Source organism: Saccopteryx leptura, chromosome 2 (genome assembly GCF_036850995.1).
Source record: "Saccopteryx leptura isolate mSacLep1 chromosome 2, mSacLep1_pri_phased_curated, whole genome shotgun sequence".
In the NCBI taxonomy this organism is placed as follows: domain Eukaryota; kingdom Metazoa; phylum Chordata; class Mammalia; order Chiroptera; family Emballonuridae; genus Saccopteryx; species Saccopteryx leptura.
Window position 1 is genome coordinate 75553974 of NC_089504.1, and position 21302 is coordinate 75575275.

The following is a 21302-nucleotide window of genomic DNA, read 5'->3' on the forward strand; positions in this document are numbered from 1 at the left end:
GCCACTAACATCACTGGATAGACCCTCAAGAAAGAAAATTAACAAAGAGACAGCAGAATTAAGAGATACACTAGATCAACTGGATTTAATTGATATCTTCAGAACCTTTCACCCTAAAGTAGCAGAATATACATTCTTTTCAAGTGCTCATGGTACATTCTCTAGGATAGACCACATGTTAGGGCATAAAACGAGTTTCAACAAATTTAAGATTAAAATCATATTAAGCATCTTTTCTGACCACACTGGCATGGAACTAAAAATCAACTACAATAGGGCCCTGGCCGGTTGGCTCAGCGGTAGAGCGTCGGCCTGGCGTGTGGGGGGCCCGGGTTCGATTCCCGGCCAGGGCACATAGGAAAAGCGCCCATTTGCTTCTCCACCCCCCACCCCCCCTCCTTCCTCTCTGTCTCTCTCTTCCCCTCCCACAGCCAAGGCTCCATTGGAGCAAAGATGGCCCAGGCGCTGGGGATGGCTCCTTGGCCTCTGCCCCAGGTGCTAGAGTGGCTCTGGTCACGGCAGAGCGATGCCCCAGAGGGGCAGAGCGTCGCCCCTGGTGGGCGTGATGGGTGGATCCAGGTCAGGCGTATGCGGGAGTCTGTCTGACTGTCTCTCCCCGTTTCCAGCTTCAGAAAAATACAAAAAAAAAAAAGAATCAACTACAATAGTAAAACTGAAAAAAACACTCAAAACACTTGGAAACTAAACAGCATGTTATTAAATAATGAATGGGTCAACAATGAGATCGAGGAAGAAATAAAAAATTTCCTTGAAACAAATGAAAATGAGCATACAACAACTCAAAATTTATGGCACACAGCAAAGCAGTCCTCAGAGGAAAGTTCATAGCATTACAAGCATACCTTAAGAAGCTAGAAAAAGCTCAAATAAACAACTTAACCCTGAAACTAAAGGAACTAGAAAAAGAACAGCAAGTAAAGCCCAGAGGAAGTAGAAGGAAGGAAATAATAAAGATCAGAGCAGAAAAAAAATGACACAGAGGCTAAAACACAATACAGAGGATCAATGAAACCAAGAGCTGGTTCTTCGAAAAGGTAAACAAGATCAATGAACCTTCAACCAGACTCACAAAGAAAAAAAGAGAGAGGACTCAAATAAATAAAATTAGAAATGAGGGTGGAGAAGTAAAAACTGACACAGCAGAAATACAAAGGATTGTAAAAAAAAATACTATGAAGAACTGTATGGCAAAAAATTAGACAACCTAGGTGAAATGGACACATTCCTTGAAAAATATAATCTCTCAAAAATCAATCTGGAAGAATCAGAAAACCTAAATAGACCAATTACAACAAATGAGATCGAAACAGTTATCAAAAAACTCCCAACAAACAGAAACCCTAGGCCAGATGACTTCACAGGCAAATTCTACCAAACATTCAAAGAAGAACTAACCTCTATCCTTCTCAAGCTATTTCAAAAAATTCAAGAGGAGAGAAGATTTCCAAGCTCCTTTTATGAGGCAAGTATAATTCTGATTCTAAAACCAGGCAAAGACAACACAAAGAAAGAAAACTATAGGCCAATTCCCTTGATGAATTTAGATGCTAAAATTCTCAACAAAATATTAGCAAACCGGATCCAGCAATACATAAAAAAAATCATACATCATGATCCAGTGGGATTTATTCTGGGGAGGTAAGGCTGGTACAATATTCACAAATCAATCAATGTGATTCATCACATAAACAAAAGGAAGGAGAAAAAGCACATGATAATATCAATAGAAACAGAAAAAGCATTTGATAAAATCCAGCACCCATTTATAATCAAAACTCTCAGCAAAGTGGGAATACAGGGAACAAACCACAACATGATAAAGGCCATATATGACAGACCCACAGCCAACATCATACTCAATGGGCAAAAATTAAAAGCAATACCCTTAAGATCAGGAAAAAGGCAGGGGTGTCCCTTTCCACCACTCTTATTCAACATGGTCCTGGAAGTCCTAGCCACAGCAATCAGACAAGAAGAAAAAATAAAAAGCATCCAAGTTGGAAAAGAATAAGTAAAACTATCATTATTTGCTGATGATATGATATTATACATAGAACACCCTAAAGTCGCAGTCAAAAAACTACTGGACCTGATAAATGAATTCAGCAAGGTGGCAGGATATAAAATTAATACTCAGAAATCAGAGTCATTTTTATACACCAACAATGATCTGTCTGAAAGAGAAATTAAGAAAACAATCCCCTACACCAGGGGTCTCAAACTCACCGCATGCGGCCCGCCGAACAATTTTGTGCGGCCCGCAGACTAATCCACGAAGTTCAAAATATTTTGGATAAAATTAAGTAAGCCTAGGGGCCTACTTGTATTTTTCATTTCTTTAGCATCCTAGCTAGATATTAGCTTAGTTAACAGCAGTTGTGATGCGAACTACAGTTTCTGGTCGTTTTGTGACACTGAGTAAACTGCATGTACGATTGTGTTGTTGTACTGATTTTTTTTTTGTTTTCAACTGCAGTGAGAAAAGTGTTGCGTAACAGTTGCCTTTTGTAGACCTAGTGCGGCGCGCCAAACGGCTGTGATCTTGCTCTGCGGCCCACATGCTGAGTTGAGTTTGAGACCCCTGCCCTACACTATTGTAACTAAAAATAAATAAAGTACCTAAGAGTATATTTAACCAAGGAGGTTAAAGACTTGTACTTGGAAAATTATACAACACTGATAAAAGAGATTAAAGAAGATACAAACAAGTGGAAGCATTTACCATGTTCATGGTTAGGAAGAATAAACATCATTAAGATGTCTATATTACCCGAAGCAATTTATAAATTCAATGCAATTCCTATTAAAATACCAATGACATAATTCAAAGATATAGAACAAATATTCCAAAAATTCATATAAAACCAAAAAAGAACACAAAAAGCTTCAGCAATCTTGAAAAAGAATAAAGTGGCTGGTATCATACTTCGTGATATCAAATTATACTACAAGTCCATTGTACTCAAAACAGCCTGGTACTGGCATAAGAACAGGCATATAGATCAATGGAACAGAACAGAGAACCCAGAAATAAACCCGCAACTTTATGGACAATTGACATTTGACAAAGGAGATAATAGTATACAATGGAGTAAAGACAGTCTCTTTAACGAATGGTGTTGGGAAAATTGGACAGCTACCTGCAAAAAAAATGAAACTAGACCACCAACTTACACCATTCACAAAAATAAACTCAAAATGGATAAAACACTTAGATGTAAGTCGTGAAACCATAAGCATCTTGGAAGAAAACATAGGCAATAAGCTCACCAACATCTCTCGCAGCAATATATTTGCTGATTTATCTCCACACACAAGGGAAATAAAGGTCAGGATAAACAAATGGGACTATATCAAACTAAAAACCTTTTGCACAGCTAAAGACAATATGAACAAAATAAAAAAACAAACCATACAATGGGAGAACATATTTGACAATATGTCTGATAAGGGGTTAATAACCAAAATTTATAAAGAACTTGTAAAACTCAACAACAGGAAGATAAATAATCCAATCAAAAAATGGGCAAAAAAAAAAAGGGGCAAAAGAAATGAATAGACACTTCTCCAAAGAGGACAGATGGCCAATAGGCAAATAAAAAAATGTTCAACATCACTAATCATTAGAGAAATGCAAATTAAAACCACAATGATAAATCATCTCACACCAGTCAGAATGGCGCTCATCAACCAAACAACACAGAATAAGTGCTGGCGAGGATGTGGAGAAAAGGGAACCCTCCTGCACTGCTGGTGGGAACGCAGACTGGTGCAGCCACTGTGGAAAACAGTATGGAGATTCCTCAAGAAATTAAAAATGGAACTGCCTTTTGACCTAGTCATCCCACTTTTAGGAATATACCCCAAGAACACCATAGCACTGTTTGAAAAGAAGAAATGCACCCCCATGTTTATGGCAGCATTGTTCACAATAGCCAAGATCTGAAAACAGCCCAAGTGTCCATCAGTGGATGAATGGATTAAAAAGCAGTGGTACATATATACTATGGAATACTATGGGGCCATGAAAAATAAGGAAATCTTACCTTTTGCAACAACATGGATGGACCTGGAAACTATTATGTTAAGTGAAATAAGCCAGGCAGAGAAAGAAAAATATCCTATGACCTCACTCATTTGAGGAATCCAATGAACAATATGAACTGAGGAACGGAATAGAGACAGAGGCAGGATCAATGGGTCCAGAGGGAAAGCAGACAGAGGGAAAGAGGATGAGAGGATGGGATCAGAAAAGGGAAAGAAATTGGTGAAATTATACAGATATAACACAACATTATAGAGAGCAGAAAAGCTAATGCTGGAGGGAAAGGGGGAGGTCGTTGCGGGGAGAGGGAAAAGGGGGATGTTGTGGGGAATATGGGGGAGGGGTGATGCATTCAAGGGGACACTAGAATCTATGTAAACACAATAAATAAAAATAAAATAAAAATACATAGTCACACTGTAGGGCTGGGGACATAGGGTCCATGTGAAGCCTAATAAGAAGGCTTAGCACAGTTTTTGCTGCCACATTTTAAAAATTAACAGGTACTATTAATTGAGTTCAGTTGTTCAAGTTGTTTATCACATAAACAAGTCCTGGTAATATTTATATTATCTTCAGTGTTTCAGTATTTGAAATGAGCATATTCTAGTTCTTCCCATTCCCCTTTCAAAGAAAAATTTTGTTATATTTAACCTTAACAGGAACATCCATAAAATCACTTCACTGAAAAAAGCAAAATAAAGCTCTACAAAACTTCATAAATGACACTATTCAAACAAGTATAGAAATTAAAATAGGAGAATCAGAAATTTTCTACTGATTAAAGGTGAAAAGACAGTTCTTAACTAGATATTAAAAATAACCAAGAGTAAGCAGTCACAACCAAATATTAAGGTAAAAATACAAATAAATTAACTGACAAGACTGACATAAAAGACAATCATCAAAAAATCCCCCCAAAAAGTTATTTTATCTAAAAGAACTAAAGTCAATTACCATGGTCGAAGCAATTCTAAGGCATCTTTAAATCTGTTACTTAGAAATAATTTCAACGCCACTTCACACTCTTCCAGGCCCCTCTTGAGGTCAACCTTGGCTGATGGTGACCTAAAGATCAAGAAAAATATATACAGAATTTCTATAGCATTTAATATTATTAGCAAGTTGTTGCAGGGGGGAAGGGTATGTAAACACACTTTCAAGACAGACAGATAATCTCGAATTCTAACTGCCACTTACTAGCAGTGTCTTGACCCTCTGGAAGCTGCCTCTCTGACCTGTAAAATGCGAACGCTGCCACCTATTTCATGAGGCTATTGTGAAGATGGAATAAATGACAAGGCCCCTAACAGGCAGTGAGTAAATGACCGTCCCCACCCCACCCACCCACCACTCCAAAGACCACAAGCATAGGGCCTAACTCTATTCATGGGGGCAGTGGAGGTTATTTTGTTTTAGTTTGATCATATAAGGGGAAAAAATAGGCTTCAGCGGCAAACTGAATTGTCTAGAAGAGACCCCTCCAAGTTACCTGCTTTGATTTTATGGGAGCTATCTTACAACTCTGTAAATTTTAAGTTACTGACTGCAATGCAAAATAATTGCCTATAGGCATGTCAAGTCAGTCCTGGCCAGTTGAGTTCAACGGACTTCCCTCCAACGTGGAAGAAACTAGTCCCTGAATTTGCACATTCACTTCAACACTCCTTTATTCTATATAAATTTGTGCTATTTACATTTCTCCTATGAACGCTGTAACAGGCGCCTAGTTCCCTCATTGACTAATGAGTTAAGTCTTTAATTAGTGTTCATTTCTACATCTCTATGACAGTCATGTTTTTACCCTTGTTGGAAAATTATCTGTTAATTATTTACAACTGATAGAAATTTTGCTCTTTAAAACTAGAACCATCTCTAATACGTTCTGCGTAACAATATTTAATTTAAAAAAACTCTTCAAAAAAAACATTTCAATAAGTAAATGAGCAGTAAAAGGTTATTTAAAAGTACTTAAATTTTAATTTCCATGCTCCAATCTCTCCAAATTCATTCTTTCAAGCGTGAAAACAAAATCACACCAGTTACTTATCTACCAGAACTGGATTCTGAAGGTTCTCCAAGGAGCGATCCCCTGTCCCCAAAACTTCTCGTGGCCAGTTCCTTTCTTTTATTCAGTTCTGAGCTCAAGAAGCATCAACTCAGAACTGTCTCGCTCACGCCGCCCCATCGCGTCTCACCATTTTTTCACTCCATTACCACTTATTACCACCAAAGTATCCCCACAGCACTGATGGACAAGTTTGTCTTTGTCTATCCTCCCTCTCTAGGACATAAACGCAAAGAGGTTGTTTTGGTCCCTGCTGTGCCACCAGTGCCTTCGTGGTACCTATAATATAGCACATGCTCAATAGATATTGTTGAGAGGGTTGGGGGTGGTTAAGTAAAGCTCATCTGGGAAGAAATAGAGAATTCCTCATGCCTCAGGCTTAACAGCACCTTTGCTGCAGGGCAGTACTGAAATGAGACAAGCCATCGGCAGAGGGATAGCTGAAGAGCTAAATATTTGAGATGGTTAATTTACATGTCCACTTGACTGGGCTAAGTTATGTCCACACAGCTGGTAACACACTATTTCTGGATGTGTCTGTGAGGGTGTTTCTAGAATACACTGGCTGTTGAATAGGTGAACTGAGTAAAACAGAAGGCCCTCCCCAAGGTGGATGAGCACCATCCAATCCATGGAGCGCTGGCATAGAACAAAAGCAAGGGACACGGGAACTTGTGTGCACTCTCTGTTTGAGTGGGACATCCATACTCTGCTCCCTCTGCTCCTGGTTTTCAGGCCTTCGCACTCAAACTGAATGCACCACTGGCTTTGCTGGTTCTACAGCTTGCAGACAACAGGTGTGTGACCTCTAGGCCTCCATGATCACATGAGCCAACTCCCAAGATTAATCTCCTCCTCTTATAGATCCTACTGGTCCTGATTCTCTGGAGAAACCTGAATGACCCAGAACTGCTTTGCCCTTAAGTCTCCAGAGTCTAAAGAGGCCAAATAGGAATGCCAGGCATTCACAAACCTTTCTTGGGAAGATTTTTCACAAGAAAGTGGCTTGATACTTCCCTTCAATCCGTCACCCAATTTGGCCAGTGTTACTTCCTGAACACCTCTTGGATTGGTCTTGCTTCTCCTCTACTCCCCAGTCCGACACAGCCATCACTGGCTGCCGGGTATCAGCAGGCCTATTTTACCCCATCTCCTTCCTCTACCCCAGGGGTAGTCAACCTTTTTATACCTACCGCCCACTTTTGTATCTCTGTTAATAGTAAAATTTTCTAACCACCCACTGGTTCCACAGTAATGGTGATTTATAAAGTAGGGAAGTAACTTTATTTTATAAAATTTATAAAGCAGAGTTACAGCAAGTTAAAGCATATAATAATAATTACTTACCAAGTACTTTATGTCGGATTTTCACTAAGTTTGGCAGAATAAATCTTTATAAAACAACTTACTATAGTTAAATCTATCTTTTTATTTATACTTTGGTTGCTCCGCTACCGCCCACCATGAAAGCTGGAACACCCATTAGTGGGCAGTAGGGACCAGGTTGACTACCACTGATCTACCCCTTACCCCAATCAAATCTCTATTTAGAATTCATTCAGCTGATATTCATTTAGCTCTGAGTCTGCAACAGGCACCCTTCCAGGGGCTGAGGATACAGCGATAGGCGAGACATACAGGGCCAGGGCTCTAGAGCAGCCTTCATTCTCCCAGGGTGGGCAGCTGACTAAGCTCATCCCAGGCTGGGTTAAAGATCTGGGAGAGAAACTGGTTTGGGAAGGTGGGTGGGGCGGGGCCCAATATTAATGAGATGGTCATGGAACACTTTAAGGGTGACCTCTGAGTGCTAGAACACGGATCCAGACATGGGAATATCTAGGTTAAGGGGTGTGAGGGGAAGATTCTAAGCTGAGAATGTGGTGAGCAAGGCAGAGAGTGGAAGAAAATGAAAGAGAGTGGAAGAAAATAAAGGCAGTAAGCAGTTAGAAACCAGAAACCACCATGGCAGAAAAGATGGGGTTTACTCTAAGAACAAAAATAAAGTTTTAGCTCAGAAATCTCCAGTCCCTTTCGAATCAACCCTTCAACTTCTGGGTGTTTCAGTTTTGCCTCTCACCTGTTCCCTTCATCGGCACTCCCACCAGCTCTCTCTGGCTACAGCTCAGGTTTTAGTACAAGGAAACGGGCTGTGAAGAGACTGCTCCCTCTGCCAAACAAGCCATCACCTGTGCCTCTCAGCAGGCCAGTGTCACCTGGGAGGATGTAGTTCCCAGCTTACAGGGAGTAACACGAGTGGGACAGTAGCACCTTCAAACACAGTGAACTCACCTCTTCTAAGCGGTTTTACCAAGTTATTCACAGGAAAATAAGAAACACACTCACAGGCAGAACACCAGCATGACCATGTGTTTTTCAAGGAATGACCAAGAGAGAGCAAGTTGTCAACAGAAACATAAAAATAAATGATGTTTACTCAGATAGAAACCAGCACCTCCCCGGCCTCCTGTTACGTGCTGGTTTCTGGAACAGTTATTGTTCTGACCTGGTCAAGCATGTAAAGCAATTTCCTGTACCTGGTAGAATTCAGGTCCTTGTACCTGTGACGATCACCCCTCTACAGTATATAATTCTTCGGTGCCTGCCAAGTAGTGTCACTGGTCTCCATTTCCTCTGCCATCTCATTAACTGAGACTCTTATCATATCAAGTCTGAATTCTGAAAGTCTCCCAGAACACCTTCCTGACTGTTATTGCTTTGATTGGATGGTTCTCCAACTTCAGCGTACGTATGTTACACTTCCCTGGAGGGCTTGTTAGTAAACACACTGCTGGACCCCACCACCAGGGATCCTGACTCAGTATAGGCCGGGAGTGGGCCCAGTAAGTTCCCAAATAATACTAATTTTTCTTTAATTCATCCTGGACACCACTCTCACACTACTCTTCCTAAAACAGATTCAACCTTACTGCCTCCTGAGGTTCAGAACCTAAAATAGCTGCCCATATCGACCAGAGAAGTTCAAACACTTCTGCCCAGCCCCACCCCCCTGTCTATTCGATCAGAGTGAACAGGATAGTTATTTACAAACAGCCAACTATCTTGCAAGAGGCTCATCATCATGGCGTCCTCCTCAAGCCTGACATGAGAGAAGGAAAATTCCTGGACCGGAAACTGAAACAGCATTGCCATTCTTAGCCAAGTGATCTTTGGCAAGTCACTTAACCTCCCACAGTCCATGGCCTCATCTTTGAAATGCCCTCCCGTTTCACAATATATGCAGAAGAAACAAAGGCATAAAGGTCTTACACACACACACACACAAACACACACACACACACACAAAGATAGTGAACATGTCAGAAGTTTATTTATGACGATTTGAGGATGTGTGTGTGGTGAGGGAAGAGGAGGGCTATTATGGATCAAGGAGGCAGAAGAAGGAAACAGGAATTTTAGATTCTTTGCTAAGTGCATCCAGAGAAAGTTCCTGCTTTAGCCAAGAGCCCAGGAGCCCCTCTGTACCAACAGCCACAATCAGAAATTTCCTATACTGATCGCACTCAACACTGTGGTCCTAGGAGACCAGATCTCGAACGCCCAACACCACTTCCAATTATTTACCTGGAGACCTCGTTTTTACCCTCTAAGAACTCACAATGTAGACTGACTTATGTTAGGTAGAGAGATAACTGGTGGCTTTTTTCTCTTCTTTCCAAATTATTTGAAATTTTTTCATGTTTCTTTTATGAAAAATACTGATTTGTATATTACACACAAAAGTAATGTTTTTTTAAAAAATGAAAAGTATTATCTGCACCATTTCCCAGCTTTATAACCTTGAACAACCACATTACCTCTAAGCTTGTTTCCTTATCTGTAAGATGGGAAAAGGCAAGCCTGCGGTTACTACTGTATAAGGTAATTATAAAAACTAGGTAAGCAGCCTGACCTGTGGTGGTGCAGTGGATAAAGCATCGACCTGGAAATGCTGAAGTCGCCAGTTCGAAACCCTGGGCTTGCCTAGTCAAGGCACATATGGGAGTTGATGCTTCCAGCTCCTCCCCCCTTCTCTCTCTCTGTCTCTCCTCTCTCTCTCTCTGTCTCTCCCTCTCCTCTCTAAAAAATGAGTAAATAAATAAATAAATAAATAATAAAAAAAAATAAAAACTAGGTAAGCACCTGAAAATAACAGGATGAGCACTATTTATATTGAGTGTAATTCTCCAGGAATGTCAAACTGCCCGGCCTCACCGGATAAGAACCACATACACATTCACGCTTTCTGACCAGGCAGTTTCTCTGCACTTGGCTCGGAATCTGATGACCTACTTTTACCACATCTGATTCATAAGCCCTGTTGATTAAAAGGTAGAAAGGGGACTTTTATGATTTGTGTTAAAATGAACAAAAGTCTAAAAAACTAATATATGGTAATGCAGTACTTCTGAGTTCCTCTAAATTAGTCCTTACTTTTTCAGTAGCCTCCTGTACTCGATAAAATCAACTGTTTAAAATAATTGCACACCCCATTGAACAGTTAGTCATTAACATTTTAGAACTTTCCAAAAGCATCTCAAATATAAACTTATTTTAAATCCACCTCCATGTACTAAAGGCTCGACAGTAATCAGGTTTTCAACTAAGGATAAATGAACATTGTAAACATTGATGTGAATCAAAACAGGAAACTTAGCTCTCTATTTTAAAAAAATAAATTAGGCCCTGGCCGGTTGGCTCAGCGGTAGAGCGTCCGCCTGGCGTGCGGGGGACCCGGGTTCGATTCCCGGCCAGGGCACACAGGAGAAGCGCCCATTTGCTTCTCGACCCCCACCCCCTCCTTCCTCTCTGTCTCTCTCTTCCCCTCCCGCAGCCAAGGCTCCATTGGAGGAAAGATGGCCCGGGCGCTGGGGATGGCTCCTTGGCCTCTGCCCCAGGCACTAGAGTGGCTCTGGTCGAGGCAGAATGACGCCCCGGAGGGGCAGAGCATCACCCTCTGGTGGGCAGAGCGTCACCCCCTGGTGGGCGTGCCGGGTGGATCCCGGTCGGGCGCATGCGGGAGTCTGTCTGACTGTCTCTCCCTGTTTCCAGCTTCAGAAAGAGAAAATTAAAAAAAACAAACAAAAAAAACCCTGGGCTTGCCTGGTCACGGCACATATGGGAGTTGATGCTTCCATCTCCTCCCCCTTCTCTCTCTCTGTCTCTCCTCTCTCTCTCTCTCTCTCTCTCTCTCTCTCTCTCTCTGTCTCTATTTCCCTCTCTCCTCTCTAAAATGAATAAATAAAAATTGAAAAAAAAAAAAAAAAGTTTAAAAACAAAAACCAAAAAACCTTGGGCTTGCCCGGTCAAGGCACTTATGAGAGTTGATGCTTGCTGCTCCTCCCCCTTCTCTCTCTCTCTCTCTCCCTCTCTCTCTCTCTCTCTCTCTCCTCTAAAATGAATAAATAAATAAAAATTAAAAAAATAAATAAAAATTAAAAAAATAAATAAATTTAAAAAAAAAGAAAACTTGCAGAAGAGTTAGAAGATAACAACTGTGAGGGAAGAACATTTCTTCCAACTTCTCAGATTCACCTGAGGGGGACTTCATGGATTAACACACCTGGACTCTCCTCCCTTTTCACTCCTCCTCCGGAGAGGAATTATCTGACTGGTATACTGGAAAGAAAAACTGGGCACGAGTGGTCCAGCCCCTTTCCCACAGGGAAGGGGAGCTCATCACAGTCTATGCTCTCCATGATACAGTGAGCCAAACAGACGGGCTCTCCCCCACCACCATCACCACCCTCACAAAGGAAGCTTGCACTTCAGTGCCTAAAAATGTCATGCAGGGGTGTGTCAAAAGCCCATTTCTCCATGCATCTAAGTCATAACCCTCCAAGACAGCCTTTAAGAATAATAAGGCTGAGAGTTTGATCTCTGTAGAGCTGACCCCTTCACCAATATCTCAACTGGTTCTAGACTTAGGCCAAAAAAGAGACAGTTCTTTCAAAGCACAAACTAATCAAAGGATTTGTAGGCACAGGATGGTAGCAGGATTACAATTTACTCTTCATAGACCTTTACCAACACATGTGGGAACATCCAGGGTTCTTCTCCAACCACATTCAAGATCCAATCTGTGCTGAGGACTACAGGTCTCCCGTCCTCAGGAGCTCCAGGCCAATGTGCCTCAGGTCAATCATTTCAGCCCTGTGAGTTCAGAGGCTCAGAGGTACCCCATAGCTGGACAACCAGACCACAGAGACTCCTGGCACACCTTCTTGTTAATGACCCAAAGGAGAGGAAGAACCCAATAAGTTTATAATGTATACTGGGCTGTGTTGGATGGTGAGACTTTCAGGCAAGTCACTTAACCTCTCTAAGTCTCTGTTTCCTCAACTATAAAAAGAATATAAGGACAGGACAATACCTACTCAGCAAGTATTAACATTGCTGTTATGAGGAACACAGAAGATAGCACAAAGTAAAAACGCCACTAACAATGCACTAAATGAATGAGGTAAATACTATTATTGTTGAAAAGAATATAAGTGGATAGTGTCTCTCATGTGAACTGCATGCTTGTCCTTTAGACCCAAATAGAAAAGCAGAGTTCTGACCCAGAGCCACCACTACGGTGCCACAGTACCTCACATCATGTCTGTTTTAGTATTCTGGTAACAGGAAGACTGGGGTTTTTATCAATTTTTCTTAAAAAGCATTTAGTATACAAAACTAGAATATCATATATCAAATTCATGTAAATTACTTGTGCTTTCAAGCCTTTCCTGACTACCCTGATTTGTCAATAAGAACAGTTATAATCTGCTCTTTACTACCTCATCAATATGGTAATAATTTAGCATTGCCCAATAGGTCTCTAATAAAATTAACTTACTTTGAAATGGCTTCTATTTGGCAAAGAGTGGTAACTACTCCTAGTTTACCCTACTTGTGCAGATCCTGGACAATAAGCAACAAAGCAAAAGTCCCATAGGCTAATGCCAAATGGGTTAGAAAGAGCCACGGAGAAGAATGTAAGTACAAGAAGGTGAGAAGCGTACAAAAACCCTGCCTCAGCTCCTCTGAGCTCAGCCCACCGCCTTCTTTCTCAAACTAGGAGGGATCCTTCCAAGAGGGATGGTATAGATGTCTTAACCACATGGGAAATATACCTACCACCCTTCTAAGATAAAAAGGTCAAAGAAAGCTAGGTTGAACTCTATAACAATATTTTTAATTGTGGCACAATACACGTAACATAAAATTTACCATTTTTAAGTGTATATTTACATTGTTGTGCAACCAATCTCTAGAACTTTTTCATCTTGCCAAACCAAAACCCTATACTGATTAAACAATAATTTCCTCCACCCTTCACCCTTTACTAACCAAGCAAAGAGCGAGGGTCCCCTCTTTTCTCACAAGCCCCTAGTCAAAATTTGGCCATAACCTTAAATGATTTAGTCTCTGGAAAACATTATCTCACTGAAGTCTCTGGAACTCGGCCTCTTAAGGGACCAGAACTCCCTGCAGAACCCCGGGAGTCTCCCAACCTTCCTTAAGTAACTAAGGTTACAATGGTCGGTGCCACACTCAGCTGACAATCTCAGCTCGGTAAGGGAAGGATGCAGAAGTCTGTAACAGGTTTCCTCTCCATTCCTTTATTCCTCAGACCCTAGATCCCTGTTTTGCTTCCTGCTTTTAACAAATTTCTCAAGTAGATTGAGAAGACAAAACACACTGTATCTCAGGATTTTAAAGTGGGCAACTGTGTCATTACACCACTTGCTATGGAAAGACCAAACATGGCTCTCAAATAATCAAGAAGTGTGTTGCAGGAGGAGGTAATGGGAAATCCCTGAGCCAAGGTGGCAAGTCTTTCCTCATTTTTCCAAAAGTGATCTTAACACAGCTCTTTCATCAACCAATGTGTCAACAGACTTGAAGTATGAACACAAAACTTACAAATGACTGAAGCTTTGTGTCACGGTGCCCTGTAAGGACACGAGCAATAAACTCAAACTCAAAGGATATCAGTGTTACAAGGCATTGTGATCCTTATAAGGGAAGATTCTCTGCTGGCTCTTTCAAGTTGAAAAACACTCAAAAGAAACCATGGTTGTCAAAGCACTGTAAGACTAAATAAACGACAGGGGTTATAATCAGGGAGGTTCATGAAAGGTGTACTGGCCTGGAAATGAGACGACAGAGCATCAAATTGCAATTCAACCACTGCCTGGACATAGCACCTTGGGTATGTCATTTGATATCCAGGATTTCTTGTTTCTCAAATAGTGACCCAAACACCCTCCTTGACTGCCTCACAACTTTGTGCTGAGGAATAAATAATTGGGTATCTGTGGAGTAAGGATTCACAGGAGGAGTGATAGATTAGGTAGGGTGCTGTTTTGTTCTACATAATCTAACTACCCACATACTTGTCCAAAAGGGTAGATTTGTTCCACTTTAGAGATGTCTGTTTAGGCTGCTCCAGAATATCTTTACAACTGTTTGTTTTTACAAATACACTAAAAGGCAGAGTAGGAGTTTTTACTGTTTAATTTTTTAAAAAGGAAAAGGCTGTGAAATCTGCAAATGTTATTACAATATACTGACTATGCTTATAAATAATTTCTTACATTTCTCTCCATTTCATCATTTATATATCTTTTGTTTATTTATTTTTCAATTAAAGTCGACATGCAATATTATATGACACTCGGGTAAACAGATATAATAGTATTAATAATTAGACATTTATATAACCTACAAAGTAATCTCCCAATAAGACCAGTACCCACCTGGCACCATACATAGTTATTACAATATTAATGACTACATATCCTATGCTGTACCTTATGTCCTTGTGACTATTTATAACTACCAATTTGTACTTCTTAATTCATTTACTTTATTCATCCAGCCCCAAAGCCCCCTCTTCTGGCAATCATCAGTTTGTTCTCTGTATTACAAGTCTGTTTCTGCTTTTTTTGTTTATTTTTTTAACATTCCATATATAAGGAAAATCATATGGTATCTGTCTTTATCTTTTTTGACTTATTTCACTTAGTATAATAACCTCTAGGTCCATCCATGTTGTCACAAATAGTAAGATTTCTTTTATGGTCGAGTAATATTCCATTGTATGTATGTCCCACTTCTTTTTTTTTTTTACAGAGGCAGAGATAGACAGGGACAGACAGACAGGAACGGAGAGAGATGAGAAGCATCAATCATCAGTTTCTCGTTGCGCATTGCGACTTCTTAGTTGTTCATTGATTGCTTTCTCACATGTGCCTTGACCATGGGCCTTCAGCAGACCGAGTGACCCCCTGCTGGAGCCAGCGACCTTGGGTCCAAGCTGGTGAGCTCTTTGCTCAAGCCAGATGAGCCCGCGCTCAAGCTGGCGACCTCGGGGTCTCGAACCTGGGTCCTTCTGCATCCCAGTCCGACGCTCTATCCACTGCGCCACCATCTGGTCAGGCTGTCCCACTTCTTTTTTTCTTTTTTTCTAATTTGTATTTGTTGATTTTAGAGAGGAAGAAAGAGAGGCAGAAACATCGATCTGTTCCTGTGTATGCCCTGACCAGGGATCGAAACCACAACCTTTGTGTATTGGGACAACAGTCTAACCACCTGAGCTATCTAGCCAGGGCGCCCCACTTCTTGATCCAATCATCTATCAATGGTCTGTTTCCCTATCTTGGCTATTGTAAATAATGCTGTGGTGAACACAGGAGTGTATGTATCTTTTTGAATTAGTGTTTTGATTTCTTTGGGTAAATATGCAGAAATGAAATTGCTGTGTCATCGAGTAATTCTACATATTTTCAATTTTTTGAGGAACTTCCATTCTGTTTCCCACAGTGGCTGCGCCAATCAGCATGTCCACCAGCAGTGCCCGAGGGTTCCTTTTTCTCAGTATCCTCACCAATCCTTGTTTGGCTCTGTCAGGTGTGAGGTGATACCTCATTGTGGTTTTAACTTGCATTTCTCTTATGATTAGTGACACTGAGCATCCTTTCATACATATTGGCCATCTGTATGTCCTCTTTGGAGAAGTGCTTATTCAGATCCTCTGCCCATTTTCTAATAGGCTATTACCCTACTGCATGTAGCACTGGTGGGTATCTTCTCCCAGTCAGCACGTTCTTTCCCATTTATTGTTTCCTTTTTCATGCAAAAACTTTTTAGTTTGAGGTAGTCCCATTTGTTTATTTTTTCCTTTGTTTCCCTTGCCTGAGGAGACATATCCAAAAAAATATTACTAAGATCAAAGTCAGAGAGTTTACTGCCCATGTTTTCTTTTAGGCGTTTTATGGTTTCAGGTCTCACATTTAAGTCTTTAATCGATTTTGAGTTTATTCTTGTATATGGTGTAAGAAAGTAGATGTTTCTTTTTCTTTATTTTTGCATAACCCTGTCGGGTTTTCCCAACACCATTTATTGAAGGGACTCTCTTTACCGCATTGTACATTCTTCCTTCCTTTGTCATAGGTTAACTGACCATATAGGTCGGGCTTTACTTCTGGACTCTGCATTCTGTTCCATTAATCTGTGTGTCTGTTTTTATGCGAATACTATACTGTTTTGATTACTATGGCCTTATAGCACAGTTTGATATCAGGTAGCACAGTACCTACAAACTTTGTTCTTCTTTCTCAAGATTGCTTTGGCTATTTGCCAGCACTTCATCTGGGAGAAAGCTGCCCCTCCTGTCATTGGTGCTTTCTGAGCTGCTGCCCCAGTGCTGGAGCTCAGAGCAAGTAAGTCCATGTGCACGCCCTGTAAGAGAAACGCCTGGGACTCCAGCAACCTCTCCTCTTACCAGGAGGGACAGGATCCCTGCTGATTTTCACAGCCAGATGTTATGGGGACTCTTCTTCCCAGCACTGGTGGTCCAGGCTGGGGAGCCCAGTGTGGGTCTTGAAATCTCTCCTCCCCAGGGGGAACCTTCACAGCCAAGATATCCCTGCTGATTCTTAACCAGCACATGTGGGCGTAGCCTGTTTTGTGGTCACCCCTCCTGCCAGCCTCAACTTGGCTGCTTCTTTACAGCCTTCTTTACATGACCTCTGTTCAGCTAGACCTCAGGTTGTTCTCAAGGGTGGCTGTTCTGTAATGCAGTCATAATGTTGATGTGGTGTGGGAGAAGGCAAGCACAGTTTACCTACTCCACCATCTTGACCGGAACTTCCTTTATATATCTCTAACCTCCTCTTCTCTGACCCCTTTTCAACTCAGAAACTCACACAGATCTTAATTATTTCTCTTTAAAGTTAAACTGGTAAGAAAAGGTAACTTTCCCTCACTCTTGTTTTCTCTCTTAAAACACAACTTCTCCTGCTCCTTTTCTTTGTGGGCCAGAGCTTCAAAAAGGAACTGACACTCACTTTCTTCACTGCCCCACCCCCTCATTCACCTTCAGCCAGCACAGCCTGGCTCCTGCCCCAACTTGCTTGAAACCCTCCAAACTAAAGGTCTCTGATAACTAACTGCAATTGCAAAAGATATTTTTCAACCTATATGTACGCAGACCTCTGCGACACCTGGCTCTATTGACTGAATTTCCAAATCACCCCTCCCTGAAAGCCCTGCCCGCCCCACAGCCACCGTCCCATGGAGGCCGCCTCTCTCCCACGCATCTCTCTCTTAGCTCTTGCCTGCACTCTCATCCCCTCAGCCATCCCTTCAGGTCTGTGCTCCCAAAGGTTCCCTCCTCCATTCTCCTATTTGTTTTGCTCTCTCTTAGAAATAGCATTTGTGGTTCATGACTTCAAAACTACACAGACGCTGAAGAGTCCTAGTCTATATATCCAGCTCACAGCTCTCTCTAAATATCATACCCTTTATTTATTATTGCTTTCAATACCTTTTTTTAGCTATTCTATTACAGCTTTCAAACTCAGTGTTATAAATATTGATGCAGTAGTTACCTAGGAAACTATCAGATAAATTAGAAGATACCTCTGAAAGAGGGACACACATTTCTGAAGAAAACTCATATTTCCATGAACAGGGACATATGGAGTAAAATAGTAATGCAGAAAATAAATGCCTTAAGAGCCTTTCAAGTTATTTTCAAGTTCACCTCCATTCCTCAATCCTCATATTACCGCACCCCTTTCTGACACTGCCAAACTGCCAAGTCCATGAATATTGTGGAGAAACTCATAAATAGCTAAAGTTTCAAATGCAAATTCCAAAATGCTAAAGATCTGCTATATAATTTAAAGTTCAATAAACCCGTAAGGATAATGAAAACCACTCTCTTGTGGTAGTAAAAATAAATAAATAAATAAATAGGCAGGCCCTGGCCGGTTGGCTCAGCGGTAGAGCGTCGGCCTGGTGTGCAGGGGACCCGGGTTCGATTCCCGGCCAGGGCACATAGGAGAAGCACCCATTTGCTTCTCCACCCCCCCCCCTTCTTCCTCTCTGTCTCTCTCTTCCCCTCCCGCAGCCAAGGCTCCATTGGAGCAAAGATGGCCCGGGTGCTGGGGATGGCTCCTTGGCCTCTGCCCCAGGCGCTAGAGTGGCTCTGGTCGCGGCAGAGCGATGCCCCGGAGGGGCAGAGCATCGCCCCCTGGTGGACAGAGCCTCGCCCCTGGTGGGCGTGCCGGGTGGATCCCGGTCGGGTGCATGCGGGAGTCTGTCTGGCTGTCTCTCCCCGTTTCCAGCTTCAGAAAAATACAAAAAAAAAAAAAAATAGCTTTAATAGAGTTGCCTTAATAAATGATAAAGAAATACCCTACATGTTTAAAAAGAAACAACTAGTGAATTCCAGAATAGGCAGGAAAGGAACAATATTTAGCAATTAAATGTGATATTATAAAAAATAATGCAAAGAAAAAATGTCATGCTTTACTAAATTTTAAAAAGCAAGTTACTAAATAGCATATTTAATATGATCCCAATTAAGCAATGATTTAAAAAGTATCTCTAGATATGAAGAGAAAAACAAATACACACCTCAAAATAGTTATGATAGTTATAGTGATAGTAATATATATTTTATTCTTTATGATTTTCTATATTTCCTGAATTTTCTACAATAAACATGTTTAAATGTACTTTTTAACCCAAGATAACAAGAAGACTATAAGTAGGAAAATAACCATAATACAAATTTGATTGAAAACGCTGTGGTTATATCCATCTTAAGAAACACATGCCTAGGAAAAAAAACTGGGATGAAATACACCATAACAGTCGCATTAACGTGTCATAACTACAGTTTATGTTTCTCCTGTCCTTCGTTTTCCCCGACGCTTGGCAATGTGGTTATATTATTTTATTAAAAAATTAATGGTTAAAAAATTTTAAGATAAAAAAGATACAAAGAGAGCTGTGCCCCAAAAGTTGAATTTAGTTTTGTTTCTGCTTTTATGTGACAGTGACATTTATTCACTGAGTCCCTCAGCCTCCTTCCCTAATTTGTGAAACGGACACCTTACCACCTGGGCCTCTCTCCTCCCCGCCTGGGCCTCTCCCCTCCCCATCAAGCCATAAAACACAGATCCCTGTTCTAACATCAGCATTACAGTTCGCCAGTGGGCTGCGCTGGTGCCCCCAGGAATGCTCGTACACCCTTTCTGACCTGCTCACATTCGATGATCGGTGATGTCCAGAGGCTCGTTTTGTATCTAATGATGCTAAGTGATGGCTGCTTGTTGCCATATCTGCGCAGAAAGGCCTGATAATAAAAAGAAGAAGAAAAAAAAGACAAAGTGAGGTTTTTCTTTGTCTTACAGGGAAAAGTCCACATAAATTTAAGCACACCACACAGCCCTTCAATTATTTGGTACTTCTCACATTTATTTCTTAGCAATTTGGAAAACCAAGTAATAACAAAAATCTACTGTTATGCGATGAATATTCCTGAAATACAGCCCCTCCAAAATAAACTTATTTTTCTTTTATTCTCATACACACAAAAAAGGAATTAACTGAAATCACCCTCTATAGTTCTCTACCCAAAGACAGCATTGTACCTTGTATATATTCTTCCAGATCTTTTCTCAAATAAACTTATACATAACGTTTTTATATTTTATTAAAATGGAATATTATAGTAGAGAAAAAAATTTTCTTTGACCCTCTTGGGGAGGGGGGGCTTAGACCCTGAGTGGGTCTCAAAAGTAACAAAGACAGACGAACAAGAGAAAAGCATATAAATTTTTATTGAATTACTACAGGTACTTGGGAGCCTTCACAAGAAAATAAAGACCCAAACAAATGAGCAAAGAGCAGGCTTTTATACCTTTTAGACTAGGAGTAGTAAATGGTGAAGAAGTAACCAGGAACAGAATGATTACTTTAATAAGGTTTGTTGGCAGATTCTGTGGTCTGATAAGTATCTGTCTCCAGTGTAAGAATTTATTTCCTGCCTTAATGCAGAAAGAGAGCTTTTTCTGCCTTTTACTGCTTAATTGCCTTCAGTTCAAAATAATTTTTATGTCAAAGAGGCATATTTAGGGGTGACATACGCTGACTTCCTTCATTAAGACCTTATTTTATCCTGAAACTTTTCTTTTCAATAAATAGAATTGTTTTGTGTCTGCACAGCATTTTGTTGAATGGAAGGAAGTAGCATAATTTGTTACCCGAGCCTCATTTGGGGGCATGGAGGTTGCTCCCAATGTTTTGTGACTACAAGCAATAGTGTAATATGTCCCTTCACACACTTTTGCCTGAGTATTTCCTGAAGAGAAATTGTTGAATTAAAGGGCATATATTTTGTAAGATATCTTGTTTTTAATGAAGTGCTTCGTGTCCGATTGTCTATATACCACAAAGTACTGAACTGACATAGATGAGGCGGACACTGATCTGGTTTCCAGAACCTTAGGCTACTTGATTAACCCAGAGCCACTCAAGAGAAGGAAATGTCCACAGAGGAGCCTGCCCTGAATTACAACAGAAGCCCCATCTCCTGCTTCGTTCACCTTAAGAGCAGACTTCCTATAAAGAAGAATGAATTATTGACTATCCCTTTAGGGAAGCTTTATTATTCTTTTATATGTTTAATTTCTTATTGAATTTATTGGGTGACATTGGTTAATAAAATCATACAGATCTCTGGCCCTGGCCAGTTAGCCCAGTGGATAGAGCACTGGCCAGGTATAAGGAAGTCCGGGTTTGATCCTGGGTCAGGGAACACATGAGATGCAACCATCTGCTTCTTTTCCGCTCCCTTTTCCCCTTCTCTCTCTCTTCCCTTCTTGC

At 40.9% G+C, this 21302-nt stretch overlaps 1 protein-coding gene across 2 annotated transcripts in view; it reads right to left on the reverse strand.

Moving 5' to 3' along the window:
- TTC39B (tetratricopeptide repeat domain 39B) overlaps window positions 1-21302 on the reverse strand; it is a 164764-nt gene that overhangs the window by 61267 nt on the left and 82195 nt on the right. Inside the window, exons 3-4 of one of the 2 annotated variants that reach the window (XM_066368199.1) lie at window positions 19675-19770; window positions 5024-5134 (exon numbers count right to left, since the gene is read on the reverse strand). In XM_066368199.1, the coding sequence (XP_066224296.1) occupies window positions 5024-5134; window positions 19675-19770 (207 nt within the window). The remainder of the gene's footprint in view (window positions 1-5023; window positions 5135-19674; window positions 19771-21302) is intronic. The other variant, XM_066368200.1, reaches the window with a different exon arrangement.